The sequence below is a fragment of the Rhinolophus sinicus genome, linkage group LG11 (assembly GCF_036562045.2).
Source record: "Rhinolophus sinicus isolate RSC01 linkage group LG11, ASM3656204v1, whole genome shotgun sequence".
NCBI classification, from domain to species: domain Eukaryota; kingdom Metazoa; phylum Chordata; class Mammalia; order Chiroptera; family Rhinolophidae; genus Rhinolophus; species Rhinolophus sinicus.
In genome coordinates, this window is record NC_133760.1 from 5538382 (window position 1) to 5552024 (window position 13643).

A 13643-nucleotide genomic window follows, 5' to 3' on the forward strand; every position below is an offset into this window, starting at 1 on the left:
GCAAGAAGGCCTGAGGCCTGGGGTCAGCCCCTGGCTCCACCCCATGCTAGCTGGGTGACCCTGGGTAGACGGCCGCAGCCTCCGAGCCAGTTTCCTCATCTCGGACGTGGAGACAGAATCCCTGCCTCCCACAGGAGAGGGGGCATCCGAGAGCAGCCATGTGTTTCTCCCAAGCGCGCCTCCCCGTGGGGGCCGTGGGTGCTCGCCTGTGACCAGTTACCCCAAACACCTCCATCCCTGCTCCCTCTGACCCATTCCTCATCAAGTATCCTTTGACTTTCCAGCTAACAGATGGTTCTGCTTGGAGCTTTTTTATCTAGAAACTACAGAAATCCAGTCAGTTTAAACTGGTTGTGCTGACTCAGAGCGTCTGGGGAAGATGGAGCGGGGCTGCAACGTGACGGCCCCTTCCGGGCATCCATGCTTCCTCTCCCTCCCCTGCTGTTCTCTCTGGTGGCTGCTCGTTGTCTCCCGAGGCAGGTGGCTGAGCGGGTGGGGTTGGGGGTGCCCCAGGTGCACATCCTCTGTGCCCTGCACCTGCAGATGAAGGAGGCCACCTGCTCTGGAGTGCCTGGGGACAAATCCTAGAGGAGTCTCTGGCTGGCCGGCTCAGGTTTCCATGTCTCCTTGACTCAATCACTGCGCCAGGGGCTCTGCCTCCCAGCACTCTGATTGCGCACTTGGGTCTCATGCCCACACGAGTTAGAGGGAGGGTGGGGGGTGCTCCAACATGCCCTCCCTCCTAAATGGCGAGGGGTATGCTCGATGGGACCTTCGGGGCCGAGGCCCTGCCGTGCAGCTCAGCGTCTGTCTCGGAGGTCCACGAGGGTGTGTCCTCTGCCTGCCTTGCAGTCAGCAGGGACACCTGGGGAGCAGCTCCTAAGGGGTTCTTTTGTGTGCCTCTAGCCCCGCTCACCAGAAGCGCCTCAAGTCTGGCCTCCTCGGGCCAAGGACTGTTCAGGTGCCTGCTCGTGGGCCTCCTCCCCCGAGGCAGCGGGGCTCTCAACTGCTGAACGTGGCTGTGCGGTCCCCAGCACACTGAGCTGCTAGTGCCTGACCCCCGCCACCTGTCCTAGTTTAGCAGGGCCTGGTTAGTTCCAAGGCAGGAAGAGGGTGGCCGCATGTTCTAGCTATGGAGTCCCACCGCCCTCCAAACCACACTGCATCATGCCACTGAGGTGTTACCTTTCCAAAGCCGCCATCTGATCATGTCACTTCCTCTGCTTTAAAAATCTTCCCAAGGTTGCAGACGCTGACGGATTTGCTTTGGGAGCCGGAGTAGCTGTTGCCACGAGAGTCTGGAGCCATGAGCGGGTTTAATTTTGGAGGCACTGGGGCCCCCACAGGCGGGTTCACATTTGGCACTGCAAAGACAGCAACAACCACCCCTGCTACTGGGTTTTCTTTCTCTACATCTGGCACTGGTGGGTTTAGTTTTGGGACTCCCTCCCAACCACCTGTGAGCACCCCTTCTACCAGCCTGTTCTCAATTACCACCCAAGCGCCAGCGACACAGACCCCAGGATTCAGTTTTGGAAGCACAACTCCTGCTGCTGGAGGAACTGGATTTTCCTTAGGGCTCAACGCTCCAAAGCTAAACTTGAGCAGCACGGCTGCCACCCCGGCCCCAGCACAGCCTGGCGGCTTTGGGCTGGGCAGCAGCACCCTCACCAATGCCATCTCAAGCACCGTCACCTCCAGCCAGGGCACAGGCCCCACTGGCTTTGTGTTTGGCTCCACCACCACCTCCGCTGCTCCGTCCACCACACCCGGGGGCTTCTCATTCACAGGTGGAAGCACATCCCAGAGTGGGGGGACCTCCAGTTTCAGTATTGGCTCGATGGGGACTTCAGCCCAGCCCACAACATTGGCTGGGTTGTCCTTCACTCCAGCCGCGCCAGCAGCCACTGGAGTGGGGGCTACACAGCCAGCGGCTCCCACACCCACTGCTGCCACCACCAGTGCCGGGCCCACGCTCTTTGCCTCACTAGCCACCGCTCCAACCTCATCCACCAGCACAGGGCTCTCCTTTGGTACCCCAGCCACCACTGCTGGAACGTCAGGGGCTGGAACGCTGAGCTTCAGCTTAAAGGCTCCTGGAGCAGCTTCTGCCGCAGCCATAGCCACGTCCACTGCCACTACCACCTCCACCTCCACCTCCAGCTTTGCCTTGAATCTAAAACCCCTGGCACCAGCTGGGATCTCCAGCAATGCGCCCTCCACCATAACCGCTCCGACCGGCCCAGGCGCAGCCACCGGGGTGTCCGCCAGCCCCGTGATGACCTACGCCCAGCTGGAAAGTCTGATCAACAAGTGGAGCCTGGAGCTGGAGGACCAGGAGCGGCACTTCCTGCAGCAGGCCACGCAGGTCAACGCCTGGGACCGCACGTTGATCGAGAACGGGGAGAAGATCACCAGCCTCCACCGGGAAGTGGAGAAGGTGAAGCTGGACCAGAAGAGGCTGGACCAGGAGCTGGACTTCATCCTGTCTCAGCAGAAGGAGCTGGAAGATCTGCTGAGCCCCCTGGAGGAGTCGGTCAAGGAGCAGAGCGGGACCGTGTACCTGCAGCACGCCGACGAGGAGCGCGAGAAGACCTACAAGCTGGCTGAGAACATCGACGCGCAGCTGAAGCGCATGGCGCAGGACCTCAAGGACGTCATCGAGCACCTGAACACGGCCGGCGGCCCCGCTGACACCAGCGACCCGCTACAGCAGATCTGCAAGATCCTGAACGCGCACATGGACTCGCTGCAGTGGGTGGACCAGCACTCGGCCCTGCTGCAGCGGAAGGTGGAGGAGGCGAGCCGGCGCTGCGAGGGCCGGCGCAAGGAGCAGGAGCGCGGCTTCCGCATCACCTTCGACTGAGCGCCGCCGCCCAGCCCGCGCTGCTCAGCGCGCTGTGCCGTCATTGTCTAGTTTTAGTGTGTGATGAAATACTTGTCTCTGCTTTGCAAATAATTGTGCTGTTGAGAGAACTGTTCTGTGGTTAGACTTTTCGCATTTGTACGTAGAAATCGTCTTAGTACGATGGTCGGGGCGGCAGCCTCCGAGGAGTGCTTTCTCTGTGTATCTTTTGTGTATCCCTGACCCTTTTCTCCTGCTGCAACCACCCACCTCATCCTGCTCGCTCCAGCCAAGCGCTGAGAGTCCCCTGTCTCCCGGGCAGGGCTCCGGGGGCGGCCTATCTGTCCAACACATTCACAGTGCAGGACTCCGCCCTTGGGGAGACAGCAGCGTAGTGGGAGACGTGTCCGTGTAGAAAGAAACCCCACGTGTAAAGTGACTTGTGACTAGAACAGACCACGGGATGGAGAATTTCACAGGAGACAGGTCAGATGAGAGATTTGAACTAGGTGTTGGAAAAAGGGTCAGATTTGAGCCAGGGGGCCTTCACGTTGCCTGATGGACACAGCTCCTCATCCTCCAGGTCTCCTTATCTTGGGCCTCGCTCTAGCCACTCCGCAGCTGTGTCAGATGGCCGTCCTGTAGTCCCCTCACCGCCCTGAGCTTGCTCTTTTGGTAACGCTTTTGCCACATGTATTACGCCCAGTTGTTTACTTCTCTGCCCAGCTGTTTACTTCTCTGCCTCACCGGTAGATTGTGAGCCCCTGTGGGCAGCAAGTATGTCTTGTTCCCCTTTGTGTCCTCAGCACAATCCCTGGCCCATGTACCGAATGAATGCACAACAGATGAAGTCTACCATAAAACCATCCACAGAATGCCGGCTGAAATGGCCACGCTGGCAGAGGCGGCCACGGGCGTGGTTGCGAACTTGGCGTTGCCAAAGCAAACCTGGTCAGTTACAGTGACATCCAGTGTCCAGGAAGCAGAAGTCAACCCGTGGATCCCGTGTCTGTCGTATTTGTCTTTCCACTTTGCTGCACTCTGAAATGCCTAGGACTGTGTGTTGCTTTCCTGAATGGAATAAAATGTTTTGCAAAACAGAAAAAGGCTGCTGTTAATGTGGGTAACTTAGAAGGAGAAGGTTCCAGAAGACTGTCAAGTGGGATGCTGTCTGGAACTCAGAAACGAGCAAAATGAAACTACATTGTTTAGGCATTCGTACACACACAGACACACACGTCGTGGATTCCTCTGGTGCTGATGGCAGAAGAGGAACACATGGGCGAACCTGTTAAAGGTCACATTCTGTGTTATGTCATAGAATACACATAAATGTCATCTGTCACCATCCCTAAGGCAGTAACAGGGCCACTGGTGTCCCCAGCATTCCTCTTACGGTTATCTGGGCCTAGCTGGAGGGTTCCGGTTGCGTTCAACAATGGAAAACAGGTAACACGGGTGTGGATTTGTATCGGATGTGCAGATACTGGCCTGATGTCCCTCTGCCCCCAGCTCCCGTGGATGTGAAAGACACCAAGCACTGGGGCCTTGCTCCTGTGGGGCGGAGTCTCCCCAGTCAGCCTCAGCCTGTGCCACACTAAGCCACATTTTGGCTCAAGAGTGCCAAAACCTTGTTCCTGGAGATTTATGGTCCATGTCCCCAAAGTCATGATCGTGAGTCATTTCCTTGGACTGTCTTGAGCCCCTGAGGACAAGTGTCTTGTCCAAACAAGCCACAGAAGAGGGAGGGGGATGAGTGAAAGGAGGGGGACCCCCAGCAAACCCAGTTGCTTCTCTGAAAGCTCCACCCCCCACTGCAGTGGCCCACTGTGGAATCTGAGCCATGACTTCTCTGTGACCCATGTCTGACCCCTCCACCTGAAGGGAGACCTTGAGTCCCTGAAAGTAGGGAGTAGTTTGTATTTTACCTGCACTTACTCAACATCCGTTTTTGGAGCCCCTGCTGCATACCAGACTCTGATCTGCCATTTGGGGTGACAAAAATGTTACGATGTTTCTTTGTCCTCAGGGAGGTCGCTGGCAGGGGCCACACGATTGATATAAGAAAATTATTTCTTGAGCTTGCATCTCCAATGTATATATACTATTTTCCATATTAAACATTAGTGAAGTTTAACTGCTTTCTTACAGTTGTATTTTTTTTTTAATAAAAACAACTTGAAGTTCTAATATTTTCTTCCCACACCCCCAAGGGATCTTGGGCACCCCACTCTGAAGAACAGATGAAATTATAAACCAGGATGATGGCCATGTGCGAGGGGTGGCTATGGTGCTCTGGCACCATGAGGGGAAATGGCTCCAGCAGGATTCCTGGGGAATTCGAGGGGCCCCCAACATCGCAGCTGGGTCAGCGATGGACTGGGTGCCACCCTGTGGATGACAGCTCCATTGTAACTGCACTTTCCCTTTCCAGGAAGAAAACAGATGTGCTTCCTTGCGAGTCCAGACAAATGGCCTCTAAAGTTCATTACTTAAAGGTGAATCTCTCCCCAGTACGCTGTTATTGTATTTCTTCTCCCTGGTTAGGGATAAGAGTGGCGATTGGCTTTATGCTTATGGCTTTTCTTTTAATCTCAAAGAAACCCTCAAACGACTGCCTCCCTTTGAGAAGGGAGGGCCTGTCCACTGCCTCTCAACCACTCTGACCCCACACCAGGACCCTGGCATCTCTGGTCTAACGAGACTCAGGACAAAGCCACCACCATTCACCCGGGTTCCGCACACGCCCGACGACTTCTGTCCCGGGCTAACCTGAAAGGCCATGGGTGCTAAGAGAGCCCCCGAGAGCCAGCCATGCAGTGAGTGTCCCCACCGGGGTCCCGGGTTTCTGGAAACGGGAACGAGGGACAGGACAGCTCTGTGGGAAGGGGACCCTGTCTAGGGGTCAGGCTAGAGATCGGGTCCTCAGCAAGTCTGTCCTCTGCCCTCTGCACCCTTTCTCCATCCCGCTCTGGACCTGGCTTCTGTCGGGTCCTGGGCATCCCCTGGGCAGGCTCTGCCCCCTCTGAGACGGTGAAAGGTTTTTTTGTTGTTTGTTTTTTAAAATATTTTATTGGGGAAGGGGAACAGGACTTGATTGGGGAACAGTGTGTACTTCCAGGCCTTTTTTTTTCCAAATCAAGTTGTTGTTCTTTCAATCTTAGTTGTGGAGGGTGCCATTCAGCTTCAAGTTGTTGTCCTTTCAGTCTTAGTTGTGGAGGGCGCAGCTCAGCTCCAGGTCCAGTTGCCATTTCTAGTTGCAGGGGCCACAGCCCACCATCCCTTGCGGGACTCGAGGAATTGAACTGGCAACCTTGTGGTTGAGAGCCCACTGACCTATGCGGGAATCGAACCGGCAGCCTTCGGAGTTAGGAGCATGGAGCTCTAAACGCCTGAGCCACCGGGCCGACCCGAGACTATGAAAGTTTTGATATCAAGCACTCAGGGTCTTTGGACCAAGTCAGAGAAAATAACGTAAGGCACTAGCTCTGTCCTTCACACATCTGTGTGGCCAGCCATCACTATCTGCTACCCGGATGGGCCACAGAGGCCCCCAGGGGGGCCAGGCCAGGTCTCTGGCTGCTTCAGACTAGACCTAAACGTCATTAGAACTGTCACTGTGGTTCTAGAAGCAAACCAAATAGGGTAGGGTTTTCTCCCTAAAGACAATTTTTAGCTGGAAGGATTGACGTTGTTTTCTAGAAACTGCATCATGAACCAGACTGTCCCAGAATCGACGGAAGCCAACATACTTGATTGGGTGGCAAGCCCAGGCCTTTCCTCCCATCAGCCCATGCCCCTGATTCTCACTGTGTCCTGTTTCTCCTACCCAGAAGCTTAGGAAACCTAACCTAATCCAAACCCTCTTTTTCCTGACCCATTCCACCCAAATCCAGTACCCTAAATTTAACCCTCACACCGCTCTCCTTAGTATTATCAGGAATGACTCTGGGATGCTCAATTCTGCCAAAGTAGTCTCCAAATGACTCATAAACCCACAACAACCTCTCCTATGTGGCTTTCCTGCCCACCGTACCCAGGTCTCCATCCTGGACCCTGCCTGGTCACTCGGGAGCTCCACCCAAGAGCAGCCTAACCCTAGCCCGGTGCCGCCCAGCCAGGGTGGTTTGCCTCCCCTTCCCCAGAAATGGTTGGCAATGTCTGGAGATATTTGGGTTTGTCACACCTTGAGGGACAAGTGCTACTGGCATCTAATGGGTAGAGGCCAGTGACTGCTCAACATCCTACAATACATGAGGGGGCCGCCCCAAAGATGGCCCCAAATGGCAATAGTGCTGAGGTGGAGAGACCCTGCCTTGGGCCCAGCCCTCGTCCACAAGCCCGAGCTTGTTGTTAATCGCAGAATGGTTGAAAATAGGCCTGGACCAGGCTGCTGGGATTAAACACAACTGGTGACTTTCTGGGCCTCAGTCTTCACTGTAATAGGGACAGCTGCTGAGGCCCCCCGTCACAGTTATTCCTGGAATAAAGGAAGGCAAATCCAAAAAGTGTCTGGCACATGGGACTGAACAGCACCCATAGTCATTGTATCAGTAGCAAGGGGATTGTTCAGGCCTGGCCCTGCTAGGATCCTACTCTCTCAGGCGAGACTGCCTCTGATTCTGTGCAGCCTCCATGAGTCCAGCTCTCCCTCCCACTCTCCCTCTCCCCTGCTGACTCCTTGAACAGGTGTCTTGCGGGGAGGCCTGCATTCCTCTTCCCTTCAGTCTAGGAGGTGAGCTGAGGGTGTGCCTGGAGGCAGGGGGACTTTGAACAGCAATCCTATGTGTGGAGAGACCAGGGGGTTGAGTCAGGGATCCCAGCAGCCCCCACCCCCAGCCGCTCTGGGGACCAATGCTTCCTGCCCAGATAGACCCTGGAAGCCCCGGGTTCTGCTGTCTCCATCCCTTTCTGCTTCCATTTTATTTCTGCTTCCTTTCTGTGTGGGACTTTGCCATGAGACTGCAGAGACACCTGCCGATTCTCACTATGGGACCCAGGGAACGTGCCTACCCCTCTGCGGGCCAGCTTCCCCTCCCTCACAGGTCTGGGATTAGAGAATTCATGCGCCAGGTACAGCTACTGCTGCTGTGCCTGAGGTCGTACCCTGGTGGCACTCTGGTTTTCTGTCTCTCAGGGGCAAGGTCTTCCCGCTCTGAGACCTTTGGACAAGTGCTGGGGTTTTCCTCTGCCCGCTCACTGGCCATCTCTGAGCCTGTTTCCTCCTTTGTCCAATACAACACTGTGAGGTCCCCAGTGACTACAAAGCACCGAGCCCACCAAGGGCCACCTCAGAGCGGGTGACATTCCCTTTCCCTGCTGTGTTTTACTGATTTGTGCTCTTTGCTCTCTGTTTCCAAGCTCTGTCCAGCTCGCTCATTTTGTTTCCTTCTTGGCTACTGCCTCCCTGCCCCCGCACCCCCCACCCCTGCGTCATATGGTTTCTGACTCACTCGTGTGCACCCGCCCCCCCCCCTCCGTCAAACCACATCCTTCTTTGATTTACTGTTTGGATTTTCCCATTCTGTTGCTGCAGAGGATCTGCCACCCTCTGCCTTTTCTCCTCACCCACCGCCTGGAGCCCTCACTCATAACCCCCCGAAAAACCCCCCAAATCGCCTCTCCACCCCTACCTACTTCAGGAGACCCACCACATGTCCCCTTGGCTAAAGCCCCCAAAGCTGCGGGACCCCTACTTCCCCATGTGGGGTCTCCTTAGAGCTGGGTCATCTCGTTCTCCCTGCCTGCTGTCCATCTCTCAGGAGAAAAGTGCCCCAGAGATGGGAGTGACAAAGGCCAAAGGCACAGAGGCAGAAGCTCCGGGGGCATTTCTCTGAGGTGCCTCCACCGCTGTAGGCAGGGCTGAGCACCACAGCGGTTCTCTGTGCGGGGCTGGGGAGGGCTGAGGGGAGCACACGTCCTGGGCCACTCCTGCAGGGCAGCGGGTGGAGGGCATTCACTGAGGCCCTCAGTACTTCCATGGCGGCGGCAGCTGGCATTTCCTGAGGAGCAGATTCTGGGACTGACCCGCATGCTGGTCACAGGGCCTGACCTGGATTCACCTAATCCTCCCAACGTAATGACCCCCACTTGACAGCTGCAGACGGAGCCACGAGGGGAAGGTCCTTGCCCAGGCCCCTGGCTGGCAGGCGCTAGGCTCAGAACCCAGGCAGGCTGGCGCAGAGCCCTGCCTCTGACCACTGTGCCACTGCCTGCAGGTCCCCACTGCCTCCCATTTCACGGAGGGGAAACTGAGGTTCAGAGCGGCCATGTGGGTGGGGAGTAGGGCCAGCAAGGGCCCTTCAAGGGCACAGTAACAGCTGATACAGAGAGGGATCAGAGGCTGTCACGGGCTAGAGGCCCCTTCTCCCCCTGCCCGAGAATTAAGGAAGCAGAGAGAGCACAGCAGATGGCATACATAAGGACCCTGCAATCAGGGGCTCAGGCCAGGCCAGGGGGCAACCCCCACCATTAGCATAGTTACCTAAGCATTTATTTCCTGCCATCCAACCACCCCAAAACTATTTAGGTCAAGAGGAAGAAAATAGATTGATTTGCTTCTTCCTGACCCACCCTGCCCCAACAGCTCCCCTCCAGCCTCAACTAGACACTGAGCATCTGACCCCGCAAGCCAGGAAAGCAGTTTCATTTCCCCGGCAGCCCAATTTCCCAAAGGGAGGGGAGGGCGGGGCCGGCCTGTTTTAAGGACAGAGAAAGGGGGACCCGGCAGACTAGCGGTGGGGACTGAGCAGACAGGTGGTGCTGGCTTTTGCCGAGAGCCAAGGTAGAAAGGAAGCTGTGGCGAGCCAGGGACCCACAGAATAGAGACTGGGAGATAGGAAGACGAGGGGAGAGGACAAGCAGAGAAAGACACAAGAGGGCGGAGATGGGAGAGGGTGGCAGGGAGGGGAGAGGAGGGCAGATAGGCAAGCACAGAACAGACTGGGGGTCAGGGGACATGTTCAGAGAGAGTGATGTCCAAAGGGGTGAGGGCTGAAGTGGGAGCTGGGCAGCCACCCAGGGTGTCAGGCTGGGGTGGGGCCCAGGCCCCTGTCACAGCGGCCCTTGCTTCCCCTCCAACCCAGACACCGTCTCCCAGCAAGAGTCATGACCTCACTGGGTAAGTAAGCAGGGGAGAGGTCCCTGTGGGGTGGGAGGTGGGGGGGTAAGAACCACTTTTCTTCCCCCACATATCCACTGACCCTGTCCTCCCCCCCACCCCAGCCTGGCGCCTCCTTGCTCTGGTCCCCATCTTCCTCCTCCTGCTGGCCTCCCTGGACTGGAAGACTGCCCACAGCCAGGACCCCTTCGAGAGATGCATGCAGGATCCTGACTATGAGCAGCTGCTCAAAGTCGTGACCTTGGGCCTCAATCGGACCTCAAAGCCCCAGAGAGTGATAGTGGTTGGTGCTGGTGTGGCTGGGCTGGTGGCCGCCAAGGTGCTCAGTGATGCTGGACACAAGGTGAGAAGTGCTGCTTGCAATCTACTTTGAGTCTTTCCTGCCGCAGCTGTTGAGGGGTGGGGATGGTGGGAGGTACAGAAAGGGAGCTATGCTTTCCCCCATGCTCTTTTGTGAAACCCAAGGGAATGCGTGTCTGCACTGAGCGCCCTTTGACTTTCCCTGCCCCATTCTCTCTTATCCCAGGGGAAGTCCCTGGAAATCTCCTCCAACTTTCTGGGGGAAATTTGTGTTGGTGGAGATGGACACTCCGCCTAAGGGGAACTGCCCCCTGAGATCTAACCACTGCCCCTCTCACTGAAATCCAAGATTGAGAATGGGTCAGGCCAGGGGCTTCCATGCATATGAGAAATTTCCCCTTCCCCGACCTGGAAAGTCCCTCTGTAATCTGGCCAGCAGCCTTCCTGCTGCAGAATGAAACTTATATTGCACATGCTCGCTATGATGTTCTGTTCTCCCAGCAGCCCCTCCCACCTCCCCTCGTCTAGACTAGGTCTGTGCTGCTGTGGGGATGGAAGGTGGGGGCTGGCACAGGGTGGAGGCTGGCACAGGGTGGGGGCTGGCACAGTGGGAAGAGTTGAAGGGCCCTGCTGGATGCCCTGGATCCCTCAGGTCACCATCCTGGAGGCAGACAACAGAATTGGGGGCCGCATCCTCACCTACCGGGACCAGAAGACGGGCTGGATAGGGGAGCTTGGAGCCATGCGCATGCCCAGCTCTCACAGGTGAGGCCAGACCTGTGCAAGGCGGGCCCCTGCTCCGTGCCCAGACTCAGCCACATCCTCAACTCAACCCCAATTCCAGCCCCAGCCGGACTTCAAGTCTGACCCCAAACCTATCCCCCCAGTGAAGTCAGGTCGAAACCTTGCCTCCAGTTCTGTCCTCTCCCTAATCCCAGCGTCAGCACTGTACTCCTGAAGTGTTTAGGCCACCAAGTCCAGCTGCGCCCCCAGCTAGCCCTGCTCGGCCCCTCTGGGCTCCCCGCTCTACCGCCCCTCAGCCTGGTGTGTTCCCTTTCCCAAGCCTCCATCCAACCCCAGGGAGAGCCAACTCCCACTCCAAACCCAGTCCTGCCAGTCCTGCCCTCAGCCTTCCATACTTGTTCCCATTTCATTCCCGTCCCCACCACTGATGACCCCAAATCTAGCCCCACCCCAGCCTCATGCCCATTCCCAAACCCCACCCCAGCTACCCTACCCACCCCCTCCCTTCTCCAAGCCCTGTGGGGAGAGGCGTCCACTATCCCCCTGCCCCCTCACCAGCCTCGCCCTCTCCCTCAGGGTCCTCCACAAGCTCTGCAAGAGCCTGGGACTCAACTTGACCAAATTCACCCAGTATGACGAGAACACATGGACAGAAGTGGGGGATATGAAGCTGCGGAATTACGTGGTGGAGACCATGCCCGAGAAGTTGGGCTACAAACTGTGCCCCAGGGAAAAGGGCCGTGCGCCTGAGGAAATCTACCAGATGGCTCTCAACAAGGTAGGCACCCGGCCAGTCCCGAAGCTCTGCCCTCCTGCCACCCCGTCCTCCACACTGTTCTGTCCTGTACCCCTCGTCCTGTCTCCGGACCATCGCCCAGCCTTCTCCCTGGCCTGGTTTTCCTTCTGTCTCGCATGCCTTCTGGTCTCTTGTCGCTGACTCTTCCATCTTTAGTTTCCCTGTAAACTCTGCCGACGCCCAAAGCCCCATCAGCCTTTGGTCTCTGATCCTCTCCTCACCCACACACTGTCCTGGACAAAGTAAGTCATCTTTCTACAACTTTGTTCTGCTGGCAGATCCATCTCCTGAGACCCACACCTACACCGGTCTCCCCCTGGCCACCCCGAGGAACCTCCAGCTCCCACTGAGCTCAGTATCTTCCCCTAAACCCGCTCATACTCCCCTTGGGTTCCCCATCTCACAGCAGCCCTGTCAACACCCCCCACACACAAGGCAGACACCCCAGTCTCCCCTACCTTCCCTCCCACCATCAGTCCCCCGCTGAGTCCTTCCTGCCCTCTGACTCACAATGTTCCTGCCTCTCTGTCCCCACAGCCCCAGCCCCAATTCAGGCCTCATCCTCTTCCTTGGGTCCTCACCCTGTCCCTCCCCTGCTCACAGCCCTCCCCGCCCTGTGGCTCCCCTGTGCTTCAGCTTCAGGTTCAAGCCCTGAGCGGTCTGGTCTCTCCCACCCCTCTAGCCTTATCTTCTCTCCTCCAAGAAGTTTTTGTTGCCCCCACAAAGCCCTCATGGTGGCCCAAACACCCTCTGCTCTGTGCTCCTTTGTACCCCAAATGCTTGTTCACCCATGCCCTTGCCCTGCTTCCGACCATGCTTGGAAGACCCTTTCCCTTTCCCACCCAGGGAACCCTGCTCATCCCTCAAGAACCAGCTCTAATGGTCCCTCCTCCAGGAAGGCTTCCCTGATGCCCTCAGGGAGGAGCTGATCTCATACTCCTCTGGGAGCTCCTAATCGTCCACCTCCCGTCCTGGACAAGGGTGGGCCATTTCTGTGCCCTGACACCTCCCAGTTCAGGGAGCCTAGGGAAATGAGAGGTGAATGGTGACTGGAGGGGCACATACTTCAGGGAGCTCCCCCAGTCACGAGGGGGAAGTCCTGTGGACAAAGAAGAGGGCTGAAATCAGACGGGGCAGTGAGGGGATGAGACTTGAACAAAGTGGTGAAGGATGGCAGAGGTGAGGCAGCGGGACAAGGGCATGGGGGTGGGGGTGGGGGAGACCTGAGGGTGGTCTAGGCACTGGATATTGTACTGCAGGCCCAAAGCTGACGTAAGAGATGGTGACCCAGGGGCCAGTAGGGACCTCCAATGTCAGGCTGAGGGGCTAGAACTCTGGCTCCAGGTGCCGGGGAGCCACAAGAGAGCTGTGGGCGGGGGGTGGGTGGGGGGGCATGAATAAACCCCCTCAGCAGTCGTGCCCTGTCTGGTTGATGAATGGCAGAAGGGGACTCCACTTCTGTCTGTGCCCACGATGATCCGGGTGACAAATAATTACTGGGCACCAGAAACACACAGCACTGACACAGACCCAATCCCTGCCTGCACGGAGCTCACAGCCCAGGACATATAAAGCAAAGTAGTACCCAGTAGGGATGGACGTGGCAGTGTCTGGGTGGACAGGGCGACAGGGAGCATTAACGACTCAGGAAGTCTTCCCAGAGTGGCGGCATCTGAGTGAGTAGCAGTGGAGGGCAAGGCTGAGTGCACAGCATGGGCAAAGGCCTGGCAGCTTGAACAAGAGTGGTCAATGGCCGGCAATGGGCAGAAGCAGGAAGAGAACCCAGGTTGGGACCCGAGGCCTGACCTCTGCGGTCCTGCCCCCCACAGCTCAGCGCT

General features: G+C 57.1%; 2 protein-coding genes across 5 annotated transcripts in view; both read left to right on the top strand.

The window, feature by feature from the left end:
* NUP62 (nucleoporin 62) overlaps positions 1-4982 on the top strand; it is a 29184-nt gene extending 24202 nt beyond the window's left edge. For all 3 annotated transcript variants that reach the window (XM_074316068.1, XM_019741556.2, XM_074316067.1), the window contains one exon: positions 1243-4982. In XM_074316068.1, the coding sequence (XP_074172169.1) occupies positions 1307-2866 (1560 nt within the window). In that variant the 5' untranslated portion in view covers positions 1243-1306 and the 3' untranslated portion in view covers positions 2867-4982. The remainder of the gene's footprint in view (positions 1-1242) is intronic.
* IL4I1 (interleukin 4 induced 1) overlaps positions 1-13643 on the top strand; it is a 34634-nt gene that overhangs the window by 18998 nt on the left and 1993 nt on the right. Inside the window, exons 1-5 of one of the 2 annotated variants that reach the window (XM_019741443.2) lie at positions 9403-9629; positions 9931-9965; positions 10070-10308; positions 10918-11030; positions 11586-11787. In XM_019741443.2, coding sequence (XP_019597002.2) covers positions 9953-9965; positions 10070-10308; positions 10918-11030; positions 11586-11787 — 567 coding nt within the window. In that variant the 5' untranslated portion in view covers positions 9403-9629; positions 9931-9952. Of the gene's footprint in view, positions 1-5279; positions 5344-9402; positions 9630-9930; positions 9966-10069; positions 10309-10917; positions 11031-11585; positions 11788-13643 lie in introns of those variants that run through there. The other variant, XM_019741444.2, reaches the window with a different exon arrangement.